The sequence below is a fragment of the Rhinolophus sinicus genome, linkage group LG07 (assembly GCF_036562045.2).
Source record: "Rhinolophus sinicus isolate RSC01 linkage group LG07, ASM3656204v1, whole genome shotgun sequence".
Lineage (NCBI taxonomy): Eukaryota > Metazoa > Chordata > Mammalia > Chiroptera > Rhinolophidae > Rhinolophus > Rhinolophus sinicus.
In genome coordinates, this window is record NC_133757.1 from 21,309,663 (window position 1) to 21,332,747 (window position 23,085).

The window sequence follows — 23,085 nt, forward strand, 5'->3', positions numbered from 1 at the left end:
ACAGGCTGTTGTGAGTATGACGCCTTAGCATACACAGAGCGCTTGAATAGACCTGGCACATGGTCAGCACTGCCCAAGGTCCCCGCTTACTGTCATCATCATGGCAGCCCTGGGCGGGGAGGGCAGAGCAGGGAGCGGCTCTGTGTCATCCCCTTGCCTGCTCTCACACCTGCCACTTGCAGCCACAGGGCTGGAGCTGCAGCCTCCTTTTGACTCCTGACCATTGTTGGCCCTTTGCCCTCAACCTGAGCCCCTGGTCAGGAACCCCGTGTCACAGAGGGGAAAACCAAGGCCGGGGCTGGGTAGGCGTTTCTCCCTCTCATCACACACTTAGCATCTGATTGTTGGCCTGCTGCCAGCCTCCTGTCACAACAGCACCAGTGGCACATAGTGGGCTAAGGGGGTCTTCTCCCTGTCAACTCTAGGCCTGGGCCTGTCTCTTCAGCTCATTTCTTCCTGCTGAAGCCTGCAAGATCCTGGTTAAATTCTTGAAATTGCATGGGAGGAGCAGAGCCTTGCTAAACAGGTTTTTGTTCTTCAGCCTCAGGGCCACAGAACCACCCTCTTGTGGCCTAGAACAATGGTTCAATGTTCAGAGGGACCTGGGCTGAGAAGCGAATGGGCCCACAGCCAGATCAGAGCCGTCCCTGCCCCAGCCTGCCCTACAGCCAGCTTCCATCTGTCCCAGGGGTCTACCACCAACACCCCTGCCACCTGATGAGCCTATGGGACACCTGGGCAAGCCAGTAAGAAAGGCCTACCTGACAAGGGTAGAGCACCCTTGGGTCTGGGACAGGGGCTTACTTGTTAAGATGGCCTAGGAGCTGCCTTGGAGGGTGCTGAGTGAGGCTTGAAGGGACAGAGGATCAGGAGAGAGGGCAGCCAGCTGCTCTGGGCCTGGGGTGGGCACAAGGTCAGACCCAAGAAAAGGCATTCCTCTGCAAGGTCTCCCCAGCCTCCTTTCCCACTTAATGTTCTAGAAGGGTATATCAAGGCAGCAGCTACCCCCCCCCCCCCCGCCCCGTGAAAAGGTGAGTCTAGGAGGACAGAGGGGACTTTACCAGCCCTACCTCGGGACCCAGCAGCCAGGATGGCCCTGAGAATTTGGGGAGGCTCCTCCAGGAGCCTCCATATCCTCGATCAGGTCAAATTCTAGGTCAGGTCTGCTCAGGATCTGACTCCAGATCGCAGGATCCAGGCTCCCCTGCTGACAGCAGTGTGACCTTGGGTTGATGACGGAGTTTTCTCTTCTCTGTAAGTCACATCTACCTGCCCGGGCACTGAGGAGAGTTAAATGAGATGATGTGCGGAGCACATAGTAAGTGCTGCATCAAGTTACCCTTTTCTTCTCTTCCTTCTTCCCTGGGAGCCACATGGAAGGTCCTGGGATGAGCCCTGGAGAGAGGGTCTCTGATGCAACCTTCCTCCCCTCAGCACTCAGTGTTCACTGAGCACCTACTATGTGCCAGGGACTGCGCTGATGAACCCAGAGCTACTACTAGGTTGAAATTTTGAATTGCGTTAAATGAACTCCAGAGACAACAGTCAGAGCACCCAGCTCTGCTGGTGGCCTTGAGTGAATCACCTTACCTCTTCAAATCTCAGTTTCCCCCTCTGTGAAAGGGTCCAGCTGTACCCATGTGGCAGGTCAGTCGTGAGTCTGAGGGTCCTAATGCATGTAAAGGCCTCAAGAGTGCCAGGCCCTCAAAGATGCTCGGTAAATGGGAACTTTCCTCCCTCAGCCCAGGCCTGGGTGCAGAGTGGCCACTCAGAAAAGATGGGTGAATGGAATTGGATCCAGCTGAGGACAGGAGCTGGGCTGAACCTCCCTGAGCCCGTCTCTGCTCTGGGAGTTCTTACCAGGGCCAGTGTGGACTGTGGGATGAAATTGGTCCTCCACCACCAGGCACCATGCTGGCTACTGGGAACTCGGAGGCATCCATGTTCCTGCCCCCACCCACAATGGGATGGGTAGCTTGGGAATTGGAGGGGAGAGCCCACCCACCCATCCCATGTTTTGCTGAATCCTGGTCAGACGGCTTTCCACACCCAGCAGTCCCGGCCATCACCCAGCCAGCCAGGGACATGACCCACACTGTCCTTCCAGCCCCTCTGCCACTGGCAGCTGCACAAATAGCCTCTTTATGCTGACAGGAGAGAGAGCCAGCTGGACACAGAGACCATGTGTGGGGCAGCGAGGGGCTTGGGTCCAGAATGGCACAGAACTTTATGTAACTGGACCCTGCCCACCCCCTGCCTGGCCCCCTTTAACCTGGATGGGTAGGTGGGAGGAAGGTGCCCACAGGAAGCTGTGTCCAACCCACTTGAAAGGGGTGTCGGCTCCAGGGACCAAGGACTTCTGAGGGCCCTGCTGTGGTGCTGGGTGAGCAAGCTGGAGGGCGGCCAACTCTAATCTGCGCGTCTGGTCCCAGCTCCTAGAGCAAAGGCCTGGGAGGGCCGCACCTGGGGAGAGCATTGCTCTGTTTTCAGGGCTGGCACAGGACCTTCAGCTCACTCAAGCATGGGTGGAAGGGAGGTGGCAAGGCAGAGAGGGGCATCCTGGTACAGAGGTGTAGGGGTGGGCGGGGCCCCATTATTTTCTCAGGTTTGTACTTTCTGTGTTTCCTCCGCCCAGGGAAGATGGTCATGGTATGCAGGTACCCAAGGCTCCCGCATGCCCACTCCCTTGCTCTCTTTGGAAGCGCCAGCTGGAGGGCTGAGCCCCCAAGAGCCCCTGAGGCCTGCTTTGCTGTTGTGTCATGTGCAAGGGGAGTCTTAGTTCCCCCGCCCTGTAATTACCACCCCTCCATTGTAACCAGTCCCCTGGTTTGCTATCCCTCCACAGGGAGGCTATGGCAGACCTACACCTCGAACTCGTCTTTGGCCTCCTAGACCAGGGCTTTCTTTGTTGGCTTCCAGGCGGGAGGCATTCATCCATTCAAGCACTTTTGATCATTTTCTCATTGTGAGGCATGGGACCCATGGGAGTAGACATGGCTCAGCCCTGCCTGTGGAGAGCTGTGGTCTGTGGGGAGAGACAGACAGTGCAGGTAGGCCTGGCGTGCTGCTATGGGAGCACTGTGGCCCCTCCCCTGCTTGCTATGTGGCCTGGGGAAGATTTACCCGCCCAAGGCCTCAGTTTCTTCACCTGTAAAATGGGGCTTATAACAGCTGCTGATCCAGTGAAGATCCACAGCAACAGGTCAGCCTGGTCAGGCTTCCCTGAAGAGGCGGCATTCAAGCTGAGAGTGAGGTGGGAGTCAGCCCCTGAAGGGGAGTGGGAGAGAAGGGCAATCAGCTCAGAGGAAGCCCCTGAGCCTGCAGCAGTTTCAAGGAATTGAAAGAAATTCAGTCTTCCTGAAGAGAGTATTTGGGTTGGGCCGAAAGAAATGGGCTGGGGCATCCAGTGTCCAGCCGGTGACTTTGAATAGTCATTAACCCTTTCTATACTTCAGCATCAGTTAAGGGGGAAGAATTTGAGGGTTTCTGGGGTGTCTCCTGGCTCTGACGTTTCTGCGATCCTATCAGAACCAGCTGGCTATTGCAATGGTCCAAGCATGTAACAATCAGGGTCTGGAGTGGGGGCTGATGGCTGTAGGAACAGAAGACATTCATAGCAGCAGTCAGATGTGGAAGAGACAAGCATTCTGGAGATTATGTGACCCGCTCCCCCTTCTTGGGCCCTGTGAGTTGGGTCTTAAGGTTGATTGGAGTTTGGGGACCACTACAACTTTGAGTCACTTCAAGTGCCTTAGATCTGTATGTATCTGGCTCCACCTTGTGACAACATTGGACATTACAGCTGCCAGCATCCTGGCAGGCGCCTGTAGACTCAGCTGATTGCCGGAAGCTATGCTGAACCCTTGAGCATGATCTAGTTCAACTGTCAGTACAATCCTATGAGGTTCATGCCTCCTTTTTGCAGCTGAGGAACCTTGGGCTCAGATTGGTTGAGTTACCTCTCAGCTAGTAAGGTTGGAGGTTGGATTCCAACTCCAGGTCTACACCCCAGCTGACTACACGGGGATGTGATAAAGAAAAGCACAGGGGCCATGGCCAGGGTGACTGCTCCAGATTGCAAGATGGAACCATTTATCTGACCAAAGGGCAGACTAATTGAATCAGAACCCCATGGTTTCTGCGGTCAAGGGGGTGGGGGAGGGCACTTTGCACATTTGGGGATCTCTTTAAGGGGAGTTCAGACTTCTCACCAGCCCACATCCCTGAGGGCATACAAGGCTCCGGAGTCCCAGGGTTAGTTCAGGGTGCTCTTACTGAGACCCCTCCCCCAGCCTCAGCCCAGGATGGCCTACCTGCTGTGGGGTCAGACCTCTGAGGAGGGGTGCTGCTCAACTTCCCCGACAGGACAGACACAGTGAAGCTTGATCTGGAAGCACCCCAAAAAGCAGGTCTCCCTTCCCCCAACCAGACTGAGACCTGACCTTGGCCCTGGTTTTAGCTGTGACCCCAGCCCCAGACTAAGTCCTTAAGCCCCCACACCCCCAATACATGACCCATTTATCACATGGAATCCCCCCCCCCCAACCGCAGCCCAAGGCTCTTGCTACCAGAGGTTGTTTGGATGAGGCCGGGCTCAGTACTTAGGGCCACGGGAGATTTTTTTTTCCAAACAGCCTTGTTGAGGTATAGTTTACATAATATAAAATTCACTCATTTCAAGTGTACAATTAATCCAACGATTATTAGTAAATGTACAGAGTTGTGCAGCCATCACTGCAATCTAATTTTAGAACTTTTCCATCACCCTAAGAAGATCCCAGAGGGAGGGTTTTAATTCTTCACAAACTCCAGGGTGTAGGAACCCCACTGGCACCGCTACCCTTGGCTCCTGTCTGGGAAGAGGAAATATGTGTTCCTGGGGTCTGAGTTCTTTGCCCACCTGTGTGCCGCTCTGATTTCTAGACCTTCTAGTAGTTCCAGCTGCATGACCCCCACACAAATTGCCTAATAGCCCAGGGGCGAGGCCTGCCTGGCCCTCTCCGTGCAGCTCTGAGGTTGACTGGCCATTGGTGGGGACCCAGGGCTGAGGGGCGAGGGTACCCATTTCAGTGGGCACCTTCCCTGCCTATTGATTCCACTAGCCCACGGGGTGTTCACCTTGAACTTTATCCCCACCCTCCAGGAAGTAGATACACAGTTTAGCTCCACAGGCTACACCAACTTCAGTGCTTACTTACTTTCCACTGAGCATCGTGGAAGGCTCGTGGGTGCAGGCAACAGACCTAGGGCCACGTGACTTGCAAAGCTGATAAGTGACAGACAGCTAGAACCCAGGCAGCCTGGCATGAGCTTGGCTTTCGCCTGTCCTGCCCCTCCTCAAAGCTCCTCAGGTATTTAGCACACTGCCTGGCCCGCGCTCATCATAAATGGGACCTGCTATTACTGTTGCTGTTGTTGAGGGGCTAATGTGTGCTGGAGGAGAAGCCAAAGGCCAGGCTTACCAACTCCCACCCAACATTCACCACGCAGCTTGCAGCTACGTGGGTTTGCAGTGTCTGCAGCCATCGAAGCAGCCTCTCCCATTCTGGCTGCGTCCCATTAAGTGGCAGGCGGGGAAAGTTAGCCCCAACCTTCAGGGTCCAACGTTCCTGACATCCTCCTGACAGCCCTCGAGTTGCGCTGAAGTTCTCGAGTAGCTCTCCAGTAGCCCAGAGGACACGATTTGCCTGAAGTCACCCAGAGAAACGAGATTAGCACCAGGTTTTTTGACTCAAAGTCCAATGCTCTTTCTGGCCCTCGGAAACCTTCCCAGCAGATTTCCAGAGCATCCCAGGTGCTGGTGCATGGAAGGGCAGAGTTGAACCCTCCCCTGCATGGAGACTTGAATAGGAGCCTGACAGAGGCAGGGAGAAGGGGCTGGCTGCTCTAAACGTCCAGGGAGGCGGGGAACAGGGCTGCAGTCAGGTCTGATTTAATTAGGTAGAGGCAGGCTCCTCATTAGAGAACGCTGTGCCTGCCAAACCAGAGAATTAAAAGGTTGATAACTGGGAGTGCCCAACCCCCACCCCAAGCAGGAGAGGGCAACTGTGAGCCTGTCTCACGTGGCCAGAGATACACAGAGACCTGTCACGCTACAGGCAGGCAGTCACTTCGGGCGGGAGCCAGAGGACATGGGTTATCACCACACTGGCACACACACCCAGCATGTCTGGATAAAGCCCCCCTTGTGTTGGGCACTGTGCTAGGTCCTATGGGCCAGAGATGAGGAGAGGTAGGTGTCTCAGTTTGGAATCTTCCAGAAGCAGATCTGGGAATGAACCTTTGAACCCAGGCAGCTTATTTGGGAGGTGATACCAGAAGATTCCAGTGGGGGAGTGAGGAAGGCAGGAGAGGGAACGCAGCCAAAAGTGGTGCATTATCATCCAGCTCCTGGGGCGTCATTCTGCAGGGAACTTTGGAAGCCAACTAAGAACTCTGGGCTGCAGGGCTGTCCTGCCCAGGGGTGGGTGTTGGGGCAGTTATGCACCCACTGCTGCTTCTTCCTCCAGCTCTCCTATTCTCCCTTCACCCTTCTCCAGTCCATCTCCAGATAGCAGCCAGAGGGAGCTTTTCAAAAAGCCTGTGTAAGCTAACACCGGCATGGCTTTCCACTGTACTTACATGACTTTCAAGAGCTTCCAGGTGGCCTGCGCCTCCCACCTCCCCTCCCCTCCCCCTGCCCTGCCCACCTCAGCCCTTCCAGCTGCCTCTCAAGCTCCCCATTAATCCTCACCTCTTAAGAGAAACCTTTCTTTCTCCATCTCTGCAACCTTTTCATTTTCTTCACAGCTCTTAACCCAGTTTTTCAATTTGCTTTATTCCCCTGTTCATTGCCCTCCCCCCGGGCAGGGGAAGAGTCTGTTTTACTTCACTCTGTGACCCCAGGACCTGGCACATAATAGGTGCTCAGCAAATGCTTGTTGATGGACAGAGAAGTGCTGCAGGGAATCAGGACAGAGCCTGGCAGCTACAGGGAAGGTCCACTCTAGCCTGGGCTCTAGGGCCAAGGCCCTTTGTCACTAAGTCCTGAGTTTCTGTAACAAGAGTGAGGAGAATGGACTGTGATTGCGAATATGCGCAAGGCCTGATGTTAGCCCTGGTTGAAGCCTCAGGAAGGCCTGCCTGGAAGGGCCCGCCCCTGTGGTCCTCTTCCCAGGAGGCGAGACTGACCAGTGCCCCAGGGATGAGGGAGTGAAGCAGGCCCAATGGAGATGCCCAGACCAGGAGTGCAGGGGACCTCGGAGAGGGAGGGAGACCCCAGGGGACTGGGGCTGTGCAGGGAAGGCTGCCTGGGGGAGCCAAACCCCCACCTGCACTTGGATGCTGAGGGAGGAGTAGAGACGGGGAGGGGGAGAGCTGGGCCGAAGGGGGCTTGTGAGTGTGTGCTTGGGGCTTCTGAACAGAGGTGGGCGGGCAGGGGTAGGGGTAGAGGGTGTTCATGGAGGTCTGCAGGGTGGGAAGGCCAAGAAAGAGATGGGAAAGATCATGGACTTAGGAGTCAGCCAACACCAGGTTCAAATCTCAGCTCTGCCACTGGGCTATTGAGTTAAACTCTTTATGCCTCAGTTTCCTCATCTGGAAAACGAAGGTAATGGTAGTATCTTGTTCTTGGGGTGGTCAAGAGAAATGAGATAAAGTATACGAAGCACATAGTCAGCACTTCCTGGGCACACACATGCCCTTGTTCTCAGGCTTGGGCCCCCAGGGGAGACAGGCAAAGGAGGCGGTGAGGCATTGTACCCCAGCTGGGGGAGGAAAGAAACGCATGTGAAGCAATAATGCAGGATGTCAGCAAGAGTATGCAGGCTCACTGTGATGCCACGGTGGTTTCCGTGACAACCCTGGGTGATGTCACAGACAGGATGGAGCACAGGAGGCTGAAGCCATCCTCATAAATGGACAGGAAGCGAACTGAGTCATCAGAGACTGCTCAAGCCCTTTTGTATTTTACACAAATTGACATCCGTGTTTGCTGACCTATCTGTAATTATCAGGGAAGATCTGGAGGAAGTGGCACTTTCACGGGGCTTTCCTGGGGGAAAAGGACGGGAGGGCAGAGATTCAGGGTCTGCCTGGAGGACAGCTCAGGATAACACTGCAGCTCTGGCCAGCCCCCCAGAACCACCCGGCAGCCCTGCGCCTGGTTGCCAGTAGTCAGAGCATTCATGTATTCATTCAGCCCACACCGATTGTGCCAGCCCTGTGCTCGTCCTGGGGAGACGTCACAGTTCCTGCCTCATAGAGCCTAGAATGGAAGTGGAGGGAAAGGAACAGCAAAGTTATAATAGTAATGGTAAAAGCTACAAAGGAAAGGGACAGTGTGCTGTACTAGTCTAGGTTTGCCGGGGGAGATGGGGGTGCGGGGTGCTGGGAAGTGGCCTTAAGCGGGGGGCTGAAGAGGGGAAGGAGAGAAAGTCGGAGGGGCACAGAGCCCCGGACAGCATTGACCCAGCATCACTGGCCCAGAATTGACAAAAACTGCTGAGAGAAACAGCCTCTCTGGAGACTGTAAAGCCTGCCCCTGGTGAAGCCAGGCTATCCTTGGGCTGCAGACCCAGCCACATATCTTCTGAGTGGTAACCAAAGGGCAGAGCCTCCAAGAAGCAGCCTGGGAAACAACATGTCAGCTCTGGAGTGTGTGTGTGTGTCGGGGGGAGCATGAGAAGAAAGCACTGAAGTTGTGACCTCCCTAAGAAAGTGCGTAGAACAGGGTGGTGCGGTTTAGGTATTCCCGGCCCTGAGTCGGCCTTGTTTTATCTTTCTCTTCCCTACTACTCCTAATCCAGCTTATCTGTCTGGATTTTACAGGTGTCCTTATCAGCCACAAGGTGGTAAAGTATTTGAGTGCCAGATTAAGGCAGTTTGGGCTCAGATCCAGCCCTGTTGTTCACAAGCTGTGTTACTTTGGGCAAGTTACATGCCCTCTCTGACCCCATAGTTCTCTTCTGTAAAATGGGGAGAATAAGAGAACCTGCCACATAGGACTGTTGTGAGGATAAAATGAGCTGATGTGTGTCAGGGGCTTAGTTTGGTACCTTTATAATGCAAATGCTTGAAACATGTATCATTCTTGCCGGTTATAGTATTAGTAATAATAATAATGAGAGTAGTAGCAATAATAGCAGTATGACCCTGACTGTCCCTTCCCCAACTTTGGGAAAGAGGGATTATTCAGGGTGGAGGGACTTCTCAGTGGTGACTCCCCCCAAGGCCTGACCCACACTCCCTTCCCCCTCCCCATTTCCCACCTTACTCTGGGATTCAAGGGTTCATGCCTGCTCCAAGGCCTCAGGGGACTTCTTGGTGGCAGAAGCTCAGCTGTTATTACATAGTGGAAGATGGAAGTGGTGGCCCAGGGCTGGCCCGCTGGGATCTGAAATGGGCATCCTGGAGAACAGCGTCTTGCCTATAGTTAGAACTGGGCTGACCTAGAGAAAAGAGAGCAGGCCCAGTGCTGACAGAAGGCTGGTTACAGGGGGATTGGGGTAGGAAGCTGTTACCCAGGGCTCCCAGATGGCCCCTCCTGCAGCAAGAAGGACACAGGCCTGTCTGAGGCCTGGAGCTGGAGGCCTCTTTGCAGAAGGCAAATGGGGCTCAGTCCAATGCCCTCATTTTTTCAGTCAAGGAAACAACTACAGAGGGCCGCCATCCTCCAGGTCTCATGACCCCACCCTGGCACTCCTTATTAGACCCTCTCTCTCACGTGCTGCTCAGGGAGCCAGCTGGAAGACCCTTGAGAAGCCCCCAGCGCAGCCTGGAACCAGGCTGGCCCAGAAGCACCCCGAGTTCCCTGGACGCACTGCCGTGAGCAGATAGTCCTTTCGTCCTGCGGTGCTAGTGTGCACTGCGCAGAGTGGCGGCCACCTGCCCCTTCGTGGGGCAGCCTCATTATGTCGGCCACGTGGTCCAGCAGGAAGGACGAGGATCCAGGCTTGGCTGTCAGTCCCGCTGCTTCAGATCTGTGAGGGCCAAGGCCCGGCGCCTGAGCAGTGGGAATTCCTGGGGAAAGTGAAAGGAGTAACGGTCATTCTCATGGAGTTGAACCCCTCAGCCCTGCCATCCCCCAGCCACGTGGTCTTGGCAAACTGGCTTTACCCCTGTAAGCCTGGGTTTCTTTCTTCATCTCTATACAGACACCCCAAACCTTGGCCCACCCCACTGAGGCCAACCAGACTAGTCTCCCCACATCCTTGACCAGCTCCTCCTCTAGCCGCCCCCTCACCCCCAGGCCTTGCCCAGCCTGTCCCAAGTGGTTCATTTCACCTACAAGTCTTGGCTCCTCCAGAGAGCACCCCTCCTCCCCGGGTGAAGCCAGCAGAGCTCTGACTGGCAGGTGGGGATGAAGGAGTGGGCCGGAGGCTCGGCGCAGTCACTCACCTTTATCAAGCCTCACTGCGCACCAGGTACTTAATCTGTGTTAACCTGTTTTATCCTTTAGTTAGATGGGTCCTATTGGTCTCCTCTTTTTATAGAATGGCAATGAAGACAGAGCCTACGTAATCCTTCTGGCAGAGCTGGGATTTGAACCCAGGCAGCTACACACACACACATCCCCCTTTCGCCCAATTCAGGCCATTGGTCAAGGCGACGCTGTCCAATGCACTAGCCAATACACTGTGGCTGTTTTAATTAAAATTAAAGAGGATTAAAAATTCAGTTCGTGGGTCACACTAACCACATCTCAAGTGCCCAACAGCCACAGTGACTGGTGGCTAGTACAGATAGAGGCCATTTTCATGGATGACCATTGGGCATCTCTAGGTAGGGCATCACTAGGTCTTGGGGGCAGAATTGCAACACTCAGTGCCATTGGGGATCAAAATCAGAGTGGACTTTCTGGAGGAGGTGCCCCTCCCTGAACCTTGGAAGGTAGTGAAACACTGGAGAGGGCAGGAGGGTGTGTCTAGTGGCTGTAAGTACAGACAGCTCTGAGTTTGCAGCCTTCAGCTTTACTGTTCCATTGCTAGCTGTGTGGCACCAGGCAAGTTACTTAACCTTTCTGAGCCTCTTCTGTAAAATGGGCCTAAAACACCTTCCTCATAGACAAAGCAAGACAGTGCTTCCGTATTTGTGATATACAGTGCAGGAAACTGGGAGATGCAGGGTTCTCTCCCTGTAAGAGGCAACCACATGAGTTCTAGGAGCCCAGGCCTTCCCAGGCAGTGCAAGTAGGCTAGGTGCCTAGGAGAAACTTGGGGCCCTGCTCCAAGCACGCTTCCCATGGAGGCCGAGGCACAAATAAGCACAGCTGGACCTTGGACAGACTCCTGGGCCTCTGTGGGAAGCAGGGCTCAGCTTCCCTGCCCCAGCTGGAAAATTAGGCCAGGGCTGGGGAGTGAGGGGCCCACAGCCAAGGAGCAGCCGGAGATCTGCTCAGCAGTGGGACCCTGGTGTCTGTCTGTCTGTCTGACACACACACACACACACACACACACACACACACACACGATCCCACATCTATCCTGCCCTTGCACCTTTGCTCACATCATCCCTTCCGCTCCAAATCTCTTTCCTGCCTCTGCTGTTTCTAAATATTCATCTTTTTCAAAGGCAGCTGCAGTGCCCCCTCTGCTAGGCAGCCCTCCCCGACCACCCCAGACCACTCAGACTTCCCCTTCTTCCTGGGAATTCCTATACAACTTATCCTGTTGACGGGGCTGTGGGGCCCCTACTCATAAAGTGACTTCATGGCTTCTTTTCCTGGGTGTTTGTCTTTTCTCTCCAACTAGCTGTGTGTTCTGTGAGCACAGACCTGTGTTTTCCACCACTCTTCTGCTCAGACACAGTCTGAGCTATAGCAACCCCTCAGTTGAGGGAGGGAGGGAGGGAGGGAGGGATAGATGGACAAATGGACTTGGAGAGAGACAGGAAAGGCCTCCAAACATGGTAGACCCTCCTTGCCCCTGTCTTTAGGGACTTCATAATTGAATCCTATCACTGCATTTTTGTCACTGCTTTTTCTGTGGTGTCCCAGGTCTGGCATGCAGTCCCCAGAAATCCAGGGAGCCCTGCGGCCAGGACGAGCCTGGTAGAGTAGAGAGCAGGAGCTCAGCTAGCCTGCAGGGAGCTCGCAGCAGTCCATGGCCAGTGGGCCAAATGGCTTCATTTCCCCTCTAGGAAACCAGCTTTTGTTGGCCCCCCACTTCCCTCTTATTAATCACTATCTGGGTGGAACCCCTTGGAGAACTCCTCAGGTGGGAAATCAGGCCCATTTGTTTTCATGGTGCTGAGTTGGTGCCGTGGGCAACAGAGCCAGAGTCCAAACCTCTGAGGGTGAGCCAGTCAACGCTTACTATATTGTGGCCGCTATCCACACACCAAATCTAGCCCCTCTCGTGAATCCAGGCTGTTGGCCAGGGGTCCTCTTCAAGTGCCAGATGCCATTCTAAGAGCTTTGTACACTATCCCAGGTAATCCCCCAACAACAACAAAGGAACTTTTTATTCCCTTTGACAACTGAAGGTATAGCGAGAGGCTAAGTAACTTGCCTGTGTCATGAAGTGGTAAGTGGCTGAACGAGGCTCCACCCCACCCACCTTCTTAACCCTCTGCTCTGAGGCCTGGACGTGGTGGAGCTGTCCCCGGGCTGCAGACACGCTCAGGGCCTTTGCCCAGAATGGTGAGTCAAGTCAGAGGAGACAGATAGACAGACAGTGCTTTGTCCTTTTGCTATGCATGGAGCAATGACAAAGATCCTCTGGACACTCAGGGCATAAACATAGTGCCTGAGGGCTTTCTGGGGTCTGCCACAGCCATAGCATCGGCCACTCTGGGACACAGCCTGGATTGGGGGGTGGGGGGAACCTAAGACCCCTGCCCTCCCCGGGAATTCAGCTTTTGCGCCCCGGGCAGGAATTCCGGCCTCTCTCGACTGTCCACATGGTCACAATGGGGCCCATTCTCAGAACCCTGGAAAACACAGCTCCTGAGGAGAAAGGACGGATTCTTGTTGGACACAAGGGCTCTCAGTGCCACAGTGTAGATCAGGGCTCAAGTGGGGGCAAAGAACAGCATTCATGCTCCCTCCATCTGTCTTTCCTGGAGGTCGCTGCCCCTTGAGACCATTCCGTGCAAAGGCTCTCAAGGGCCAGAACAAAAACCCAACTAGGGGCTAAGCAGGGTGGAAAACCCCCCCAACGTTCTCCAACCTCGGCTGAAGCCCCTTCACTCAGACCCTCCTTGCCCAGTTCTGAACAAACATGCTCTGTCTCGCTGTATTGGTTTCACAGAGAATTAGCAGCCCCCGAGGACACTCAGGGTAGCCTCATTTTAGATGGGGAAACTGAGAATTTGTTAGTGTTTTTAAAACTTTTTCTATGACTGTAAGAAATTTCACATCACAATGCAATACAGAGAGACAGACAGGAAGAGATCTGAAACCAAAGTTTCACGAAACAATATTTAAACTTTACTATGGGTGACTCGATTTTTCATCTGTTCTTTTTAATATGCTTATTGGGATACACAAAATTGATTGCAGAATTCACTAATGGGTGACAGCCTGTCGCTTGAAAAAGCACTAGTTTGAAGCAGCTTGCCCTGGTCCACCAGCCACTGGGGCAGAGCCAGGCCTAGAACCCGGGGGTGACATCAGTGCCAGACTTGTCACAACCTCTCTCCTGCCCCACCCCCTAACTGACTACCTGGCCTCTTAACAACAATCTTCCTCCAGCCTTGACATCACTCCCTGATTCTGAAACCTTCAGGAATTCACAGCTGGACATCAGAGCCTTGCCTTCCCCTCCAGCGTGGCCTTTCCCTCCCCCTGCTGGCTCACCCTTTCCAGTTCAGTTCCTCTGGTTGGAGCTGCATGTTCTTGCTTCTAGAGCTTTCCTCTTTCTTCCCACTCCATGGATCCACCCTCCCTGATGGATCCTTCAAAGCTGCCTCATCTAGGAAGCCAACTTGGATGCCATACAGCCCTGGGATCCATCTTTCTGCTCTTGGAGTATCACCACTCTTAGTCTCTCAACTGAGGTTGTCTCAGAATGTTAGGTTCCTCACTGTGCTATGTGGTCCCCCAATCACCCTAAATTTTCAGGCCAGAAACATGTCATGTGTTTTTGTGTGTGTGCCTGCACAGGCCTTCACAAGATAGCCAACAGTGGGAGCTGGAAAAGTGCTTATTGGTTGATAACAGCAGCCAAAATCTTCATTACATACTTCAAGGGCTCCACGTCACTCCCCTGGTCAGGGGCGCATACCAAGTCCTGCAGCCCCCATATTCTAGGTACCGCCCATGCCCTGAGACCACTTGGCGGTCAAGGTCAGTCAGAGCCGCCTGGTCTCTTGAGCAGTTCCCAGCGGCAGCAGGCCCTGCAGACAGCCATCCTGAGCTGAGCAGCCAATGTCAGCCAGCAGACAGGAGGTGAGAACATCAGGCTGGAAGTTGCTGCGTGCCTGTCCTCCTCTGCCAGGACACTCGCTGATGGGAGTGAGAAGGGAGCGGGAGGAGGGGGGAGGCAGGCAGCAGAGGACAGGCCCAGTTGCACTCAGAATTTCACCTAGCAGGACTCTGCATCCTTCCACAGAGCCGGCCCAGCCAGACTGGGCTTCCTTTCCTACTTCGTCCCTTGCTTCAGTGGCTCTTCCTGGCTTTGCCTCTCACTCTGGGAACCCTGATGGGCAGGATGGCCGTTTCCTTTCCCCAGCGAGAGTCTGCTTCTGCTGCTTGCACATCCTCTCCTTGCAGTCCAATCCCTGGTGGGCCTCCGTGTGGGGATCACGCTGGGTCAGGTCTGTCATTGTAGCTTCGTGAGCCTAGGGAAGCCACTTCAACCTTCAGGACCTCAGTCTCCTCGTCCATAAAATGGGTTAACACCACCTCAACCTACTTCAGAGCCCTGAGGTCAAATGCCTGCTGGGAATTTTCAAGAGAGGGCAGAGGGTAGGGAGGCATGTGCAAAAACAGGTGGCCAGCACATAGGAATTGTTAAATGCCTTTCCTGCCCCCTTTTCCAGCCTCTCCCTCTTTGCTGTCTCCAACAGCTGCCCCTTCACTAGAATGTCTGGGGAAGGAGCACAGCACCAAGAGAAATGAAAAGGGAGGAAAAGAGAAGATGACCCTTCTGGGTGTCATTAGCATGAAAACGCCCATCTCTTGGTTTGGGGCTCTGAGAGTTGGCCACTCCTTGGGATATTAAATGCATCCTAGTAAATGAGTCCAGAGAAGCCAATTCCTATGGGTCATTGTCATCCTGAAAATATGATTGTTGCCAGAAGAGCCCAGGTCAAATGTTCAGGGTGTAGAAACAGGCTTTTCCTGGGTGGACAGCGCTAGACAGAGACCCTGGTTGTTTTCGTGTCTGTGAAAGCCCAAAATGACTGAAAATGGGGCTGGAATCACCCCTGTTGGGCACTGTGCTGCCAGTGTCGTGGTAAGGTCCTTAAGAAGAAGTCCATCCTTTTGTTTAAGGGGGCTCTGCAGGGCCCAAGTTTAAGATTTAAACAGGCTTTGCCATTTGGGTAGCAACGGAGGTGGAGTCAGGTTCAGGTATGAAAGAATTAAAAAAAAAAAGGAGAATAAAAAGACAAGTTATGCAGCATTTTCTGTGCTGGGCACTGTGCCAGCCCCGTTATGCATACTGTATGTTTCATCTTCCCCAAATCCGAAGGGGCTGCTGTGCTTATCATCCTCATGCTGTAGATAGAAAAATAGAGGCTCAAGAGGTGAAGCAGGTAGCTCAAGATGACCACTCAGCAAATGGCGGAGAGTTGAACTTGAATTTGTCTGCTCCAGAACCTCCTATGAACCTCATTCAGAACCTCATCCTATGAGGAAGAGCCAAGAGATGAACTATTTGTATCCTGGGGGGCGGGAGGGGGGGAGGGAGGCCTCAGGAGTTCCTGTTTCAATGGGGGAGTGGTGGGTCTGGGTCGGAGGAGCTGCACACATCTTCCCCAGCCAGGCCAGACCTGTGGACCATGGAGTGACCAACTGTCCCAGTTTGTGTCTTTCCCAGTTTGAGTCCTGGAAGTCCCATGTCCCGGTTTGCCTGGGATGGTTGGTCACTACCCATGGTCTTCGTCACTCCTGGACCAGTTGCAGAGAAGGCTAAGTGGCCTGACAGAGCCTAGTGAAGGACACAGCCTGGGAGGCCGTTTTAATTACATTAACTTCTGGAGACACTAGAGGGAGACGCTGGCCCTCGCCTCCCCTCCCTTCTCCTTCCCGTGGCTCCCTGGGAGATAGTGATTCAGCAGCAGGTCAGAAGCAGGCTAGACTGTGACCCACCCCGAGTGGAATCACCGGCAAGTGGGGGCTGTCAGCGCCAGCTCAGGGCACAAACTGGAGCGAGGAGGGGAGGGGAGGGCGATCTAGACTTATTTGAGAACTGGACCCCAACAGAGGGCCTGCTGTCCTGCACAGGCCAGGACTGGTTGCAGGGCAGTGGGAGGTGGGCGTGCCAGAGGCGGGGAGCCCTGCCCTTTTCTCTCCATGCTACAGTATGTGAGGGATGGGGGAGGCCCAGCCACTGGATACCTAAGCTGCTTCTCAGCATATTCAGCAGCTAAAAATACGAGAGGGCTTTGCTAAAAGGTGCCCAACCGGAAACTGCCAAGAGGCTGGAGGCCAGATGCTGTGAACGGTTCCTGTTCCTGCCATTCCCTCCATTCAGTCAGAGCCCAGCTGCCCACTTCCCGGACTCAGCCTCCACTCCATTAACTCCGTGTGCTTCTCAGGCCCCAGGGCCTTGCGTTCCCCTCCCTCCCCTGCACCCAGAGCTCCAGGAGGTGGCAGTGCTTGGGATCTTGTCTTGAGCTCCCCCAGAGCAAGGCCTGGGTTCTTAGTGCTCAATCCCAGCCTCACCTACTTGCTGTAAAACTTTGAACAAGTTGTCTAGCTTCTCTAAGCTTTGCTCTCCTCACCTGCAAACTGAGGGACCACACCACCTGTAGGTAGGAAGGGCTGACTCTGGTTGAAGGACAGACCGGCCAGGGGATTTGTCTGGAAGCTGCTTTGGCACTGCCAGTACCTTGTTCTTACTAAGCATAAATGTTTCTTAGGGATCTGGTGGAGATTATAGTGTGGGGACTGGAGCACCCCTTGGCATCACTGCTGTCTGCATGTCAGGGTTGTAGCAAAGGGGGTGGAGACTGTAGTGGGCCCCAGGTTCTCAGCCAACGCTGGCCCAGGGGGCAGACAGTGAAGTTGGTGGGGCTGAGGCCCAGAGGATCCCGTTGAATGACCAGACTCAGTTGCTGACCCAGCGTGGCACAGAGGAGGCTCTCAGCGCCTGTGAATTATGTCCCTCTCTCATTCCTGAGCCTCAGTGTGCACCGGTCACAGGATAATGACCTGCCTGCTTCCCCCCTGGGGCTGTTGACAAGCTCAAAAAGAATCCTGGGCAGCCTGTAGTTGCACAGACAGGGGGACAGACAGGCCATCACTGTGAGGAATTCACTGTCTGAACTACTGGCAGCCAGGGGATGGTCAGTGGGCCATTTTGGTCCCAGGCCCAGGGTCTTCTCCTGCAGGATTGAGGGGAGGGAGAAGGTGGGGGGAGGGGTACCAGAAAGGGCAGCTCCTCCTTTCCCTGCCCTTCCCCAAGCCTCAGTCTGCAAAAACAAGCCTGAGAAAAGAATTCCCTCCCTGGGAGTGGCAAGTCTGCTGGGCGAGGACGAAGTCACCATACAATGCTCTCCTCTTCCTCACTGGGAATTTTCCCCATGAGTGAGCATCAAGGGGCACAGCCAGGCCCTCTGGGACACAGCCTCTCCCAGGCTCCCTTCTGCCCCAAGGAGATAAGCGCCCTTTCAGGGTCTGCCAGGTGGGGGGAGGGGCAGGTGGTAACTCTCCCAGCTTCCTAATCCTTTCCCAGGCAACAGATTTACCAGGTCCTCCAGCCCATCCACACTGCAGTTGTCATTCCTGTCAGTGGGCTTGTAAACCACCGCCCTTCCCCACATTGGGTGACCTTGAGCAGTGGCTGAACCTGTTTCTTCATCTGTAAAATGGGATGATAGGACCTTCCTCTTTGTGTGGATGTGAGGATTGAAAGAGGCATGAAATTCCTAGGGGGTGCTCAGGAAGGAGGGTGGGGTGGGGGAAGGTATTACAAAGGCAGGTTCCTTGGCCCCAGCATTCCAATTCACTGGGTTCTGAGCCCAAACTTTAGGAAACATAGGAGTCTAGGGGAGTGGAGGGGGTGGGATTCACCCTTGGCTGTGCAGGTGAATCAACTTAGAGCTTAACAAATGTCCCAAAAGCCCAGGCTACCCCCCAGACCTCCAGGATCAGAATCTCTGGGTCTCCGTGAAGTTGACACTTTCCCTGTGAACCTGCTGTCCTTTGCAGCAGACAGACCTAGCTGGCCAGTTGGCTTCTACCAAGGCTCACAGTTGGCATTTTCTTTGATTCCCCAGGGGAAATGAAAGGCATTTCCTCTAGTTTCCAGATAGATCCCCAGCCATTGTCTCCTCAGCACTTAACAGAACCTCCAACATTTTAGGGGGCCTATAAGGCTCCCCAGAGGATTGATGAATGGAAGGGGTGGTGGGAGGGGCCCAAAGCTGGAGCAAGCACAGAAGGTTACCTGGAGGCAAGATTTGGGAAATAGCCAGATTTTGAATCCGGGTTAGTTCCTCCGCTGGAGGGCAGGGCAGGCTCCAGGCTAGGGTAGTCCTGGGCAGGTAAATGGGGCTGAGAGGTGTTGGGTTATTGCTAGTTGTGAGATTTGAACCCAGTGCTCACTTCCTCGGAAGTGAGCTCAACCTCCTTCCTACTGATCCTGGCCCCGCCAGTGTGGTCCCGCAGTATGCTCTTCTCTCTCCCCTACTGAATCCCCAGCCTATCTGTTCAACATTCAGCCTACAACCAACGTTTAGCCATCACCTACCCCAGGCCCAGGAGATGTAGTGAGGGGAAACAAGCTACAGTATGACCTCAGGGAGTTTGGTCCTGGGGGGGGGGGGGGACAGACTTTAATCAAAGGGTCACACAGATATGCGGTTACTTGAAGGCCAACTTGGAGAGTGGGAAGATGTCAAGGGTGACACATTAAGGAGGTGACGTTTCAGTTGACTTAAAGGCTCAGTAGGCATGAGCTGGTGATGCCAAGAATTGGGAGGGGAAACGCTGCAGGATGGAGCGGGGTCCCAGCGCAGGCAGGGCTTGAGTTCTAGCAACCAGGGCCTCAGTTTCCCTATTTACAAAGTGCGTGGGAACCTGCCTCGCCCTCCCGCATCCTCCTAGGATGGGGGAAGGTACCTGGGAAAGGGCACAAACGGCCCATCGAGCCTCTTGCAGTCGGGCCGGCCTGGGGCGGGGCGAGGCGAGGTCGGGGGTGCTAGCAGCGGGCGGGGCGGGGCGGGCGGACCATGCCTGGCGGCCCGGCTGGCTGGGGACCTGCGGGCAGGCGCGGCGCGCTGTGCGTGCATCTGCGGAGCGCGCGGCTCCCCGGCAGCGGGGATCACATGAGCAGCGGCGCCGGGTACCCACCGCAGCCTGCCCGTGGGCGCCCTGAAGCCGCAGCCCTGCAGCCCGGCAGCCCCGGGCCCCCGCGGAGCTCTAACCATGTCTATCTGTTGTTGTTTCTTTTTCAGGGACTATGGCAGTTCCAAGAGGAAATCAGGTAAGGGAGCCTCCGGGCGTTTTCCTCTCCAACCTCCCCTCCCGTTTTGTGCGCGTGCCTCTCCGACCCTGCGGTGGACTTTCGGGGTGTGGGGTGGGGGGCGGGGGGAGTGTCCTTGCCTGCCCTCCCTGTGGTCCTGTGGGGCCAGGGTATTCCCTTCAGTTGTCGGGCTCCCCAGCCAATGCCCCTAAGATCTCTGCTGCTTGCACCTTCTCCCACTCAGTCCCTCAGACTCGCCCCTGTGGGAATGGGTGTGGGTGCATGAGGAGTGTGGGGGTGTCTCGGGAAGGGCCTAAGTCCCCACAACGTTGGCAGCGGATCCGTCCCCTCCTCCCCCCCATCCCCCCACCCCCGGCTGTGGTGCCCACTACTGGGCACTGCTGTGACTTCTCCATAGGTCCTTCCCGCGGTGCGGTGGTGGTGGAAGGGTTAATAGAGACGCCGGGTTTTCCCTGAGGGAAAGTGGCATCCAGGACTGAAAAAAGGGGGGTCGTACTTGAGTGACTGAGTTTTTAGCGCGTGCAGCGCAGACCTCCCCCTCCTCCAACTCTGAGCGGTTCTTCTTGCTGCGGGACTGGGGGCTTTGCGTGGTGGCAAGAGACACGGGTGGGAGGGGTCCTACCCAACTTAGCATTGGCTGGGAGTTTTTGAAGGGTGTAGAGACAGGGAGAGAGGTGGGGCAAGTCCTCAGAACGCTGTGTGCTGGGCGCTGTTGGCTGGGGTCAGAGAAGGAGGGGGGGGGGGCTGGGCTAGGCAAACGCCTGGGTGTAGCTGCTTGGAGGAGCTAGGGTTCTATGTGTACCGACGTGGGGCTGCGCGGCCTGGAGCGATCTGTATTGGCATGTGTGTTGTCTGTACTTGTAGGGGTGGTGAGTTATGGAAGTGGGCAGCCATCTGGGGGTCTGGCCCTTGGGGATATGGGAAGTGTGTATAAACACGTGGATCACGATAATCGCTCCTGTGGGGAGATATCTGTGTCCAGTTGCCTGGGCTTGTGGATCATTAGAGGTATGTATGCCCACATGATGGGTGGGATGAGAACTGGGGGTAGGTGTGATAGCATGGCGTGTGTATGTGTTTTTGAGTAATGGGTTCGTATGTTTTGTGTGTACAAGTGTTTCCTTCTATGTTTATTGGGATGTGGAAAGTTATGGGGGGGCATGTGTTTAAACACTGGGGGCATGTGTTTATGTGGGGCTGTGTGGGTCTTCACAGTTGTGTGCCATGATGGTGTGTCTACTTGTGTGGTGCATAGGTGTTGGGTATGAGTGCCAATGTGTTGGGCAGTATCTGGGTTGGAGTCTGTAGTGTCCCTCTTGGGGCACATGTGACTGTGAGATGAGATGAGTGTTCACGTCTCTGTCAGCTGGGGAGGGGGTATCTCAGGTGTGCCTGCCCAGGAGGGCATTTGCTGCATGACCAGGAGGGTGAGCTGCGTGACAAACGTGAGAAGTTGCAGCATTATCTCAGCTGTCACTGGCTGTCAGAGCCCCAGGTTGGAGAACTGAGAAGGGACTGTGTTCTGGCACATCCCCCTCTACAAGAGACTTGTCCTGGGCCTCAGACGTGTAGTGCATTGGTTGGTCCCGGGCTTAGATTCTGGCCCTGTGTGACCTGAGGCAAGTTTCATAACCTCTCTGCCTCAGTTTCCTCATTTTCTTTAAAACAAAGACAATAAGAGTATCTACCTCACATGAAGCATATAATAACTATATTATAGAAGTATTAGTCTATCTATCATCATCATTACTTTCTGAAGCCATGGACCTTGGGCGAGTCCCTTCTCAACTCTGGGCCTCAGCTTCTCCCTGGAAAGCCAAGGGCTAGGCCAGACAACCCCTCAGGTTCCTCCACCCTCTGTCTCTGAGGGTTGGGTTCTGTGCTACTTCTTAAGCAGTGCAGGGCCCCACCCAGGGAAAACCTTCCCTGGTTTCTCTGCCTTCCACTCTCAGGCCAGGAAAAGGATGGATGGAGGAATTTAATTTACATTGGTGTGCTTATGATGATGGCCACTTAGTGTCATGGTTAGAAGTGCCAGCTCTGGAGCCAGACAGCAGGATTTTAGAGCCAGGCTTTTCTCCTCTGAGACCTTGGGCAGATTTCTTACCATCTCTATGCCTGTTTTCTCTTCTGTAAATTGGGAATAATATACCCATTGTAATGGTTAATTTTATGTGTCAACTTGGCTGGGCCATGGTGCCCAGATATTTGGTCAAGCATTGTTCTAGATATTTCTATGGAGGTGTTTTCTGAATGAGATTAACATTTAAATTAGTGGACTCTGAGTAAAGTGGATTACCTTCCGTAATATAGATTGGCCTCGTCTGATCAGTTGAAGGCCTGAATAGGACAAGAACTGACCGCGCCTGAGCAAGAAGGGAATTGTGCCAGCAGATTCCCTTTGGACTTAAACTGCAACTCTTCCCCAAGTCTTCGGCCTGCCAGCCTACCACATCAGATTTGGGGCTCATGATGCCTCCGCAATCATGTGAGCCAGTTCATACACACAACACCCTGTTTTGTTTCTCTGGAGAACCCTGATTAATATACACCTCGTATGGTTATAATTAATGAAGATTAGATAAACGAATATATGTAAATATGCTTAGAATACTGCCTGCAACCCGAAAAGCTCTCCCAAAGTGCTAGCTACTATTATTATTTAATGAGCATTTACTATGTGCTAGCAACTTTACATATGTTTCCTCATTTGCTGCTCAGAGCCACGTTGCATGGTGAGTGGGATTCCCATTTTGCAAATGAGGAACTGAGGCTCTGAGAGGGTGGTTGCCCAAAGTCTGTGGCAAAGTGAAGATTTCAGTTCAAGTTTAGGGTTCCACCCTGCTCTGTCATGAAGCTCATGAAGCTTCCCAGGGTCACTCTAGCCAGGGACATTTGCACAGAGAAAATGGATCCCGTTCCCTGTTCATCACTTTCCATATTTTAGTCCCCAAAGCCCCAGCTCCTCCTTGGAAGATCTCTTAGAGGGATCTTTTATTGAGCACAGAGCCAAGACTTGAAGCCAGGTTTGGGGAGGGTGGAGCTAACAGGAAGAAAGTTCTCAGGCAGCTTACAGCCTTATGGAGGAGATAGGACCAGTGACCTTGAAAATAGTGTAGCCTCAAATTTGTCTCTGCTCCTTCTCGTATCTTCCTTATCCCACCATCCACCCTGTTGCTCAAGCCCAATGTCTAGAAGTCATCCTTGACGCCTCCCTTTCTCTCACCTGCCAGCCTGACCTCCAGATCCATCCAAAAAGGAAAGGTCACTGTGGCCTTAAATCAGGGGTGTTATCTGGGAGACGAGGAATTTTTCTGGTTGGGCAGAGAGTATTGGGCTTTGGTAACCAAGAGAGTACTTGTGCAAAGGTAGGACGAAAGGACCAAGCATGGCTTGTTTGGAGACCAGAAACTTCAGCTGATCTTATTGAGCACCAGCTGTATGCCAGTTACTGTCAGGTGTTGAGGTTACAGAAATGTATCTTTTTGCCCTTGAAGAGTTTGCAGTCAGC

General features: G+C 54.1%; 1 protein-coding gene across 11 annotated transcripts in view; it reads left to right on the forward strand.

Annotated features, from left to right (window-relative positions):
* SH3PXD2A (SH3 and PX domains 2A) overlaps window positions 1-23,085 on the forward strand; it is a 229,093-nt gene that overhangs the window by 120,655 nt on the left and 85,353 nt on the right. For all 11 annotated transcript variants that reach the window (XR_012498437.1, XR_012498439.1, XR_012498440.1 and 8 more), the window contains one exon: window positions 19,546-19,574. Coding sequence is in view for 6 of the 11 variants with exons in the window: in XM_074339099.1 (XP_074195200.1) it covers window positions 19,546-19,574 (29 nt within the window). In the remaining 5 variants the exon portion in view is untranslated. The remainder of the gene's footprint in view (window positions 1-19,545; window positions 19,575-23,085) is intronic.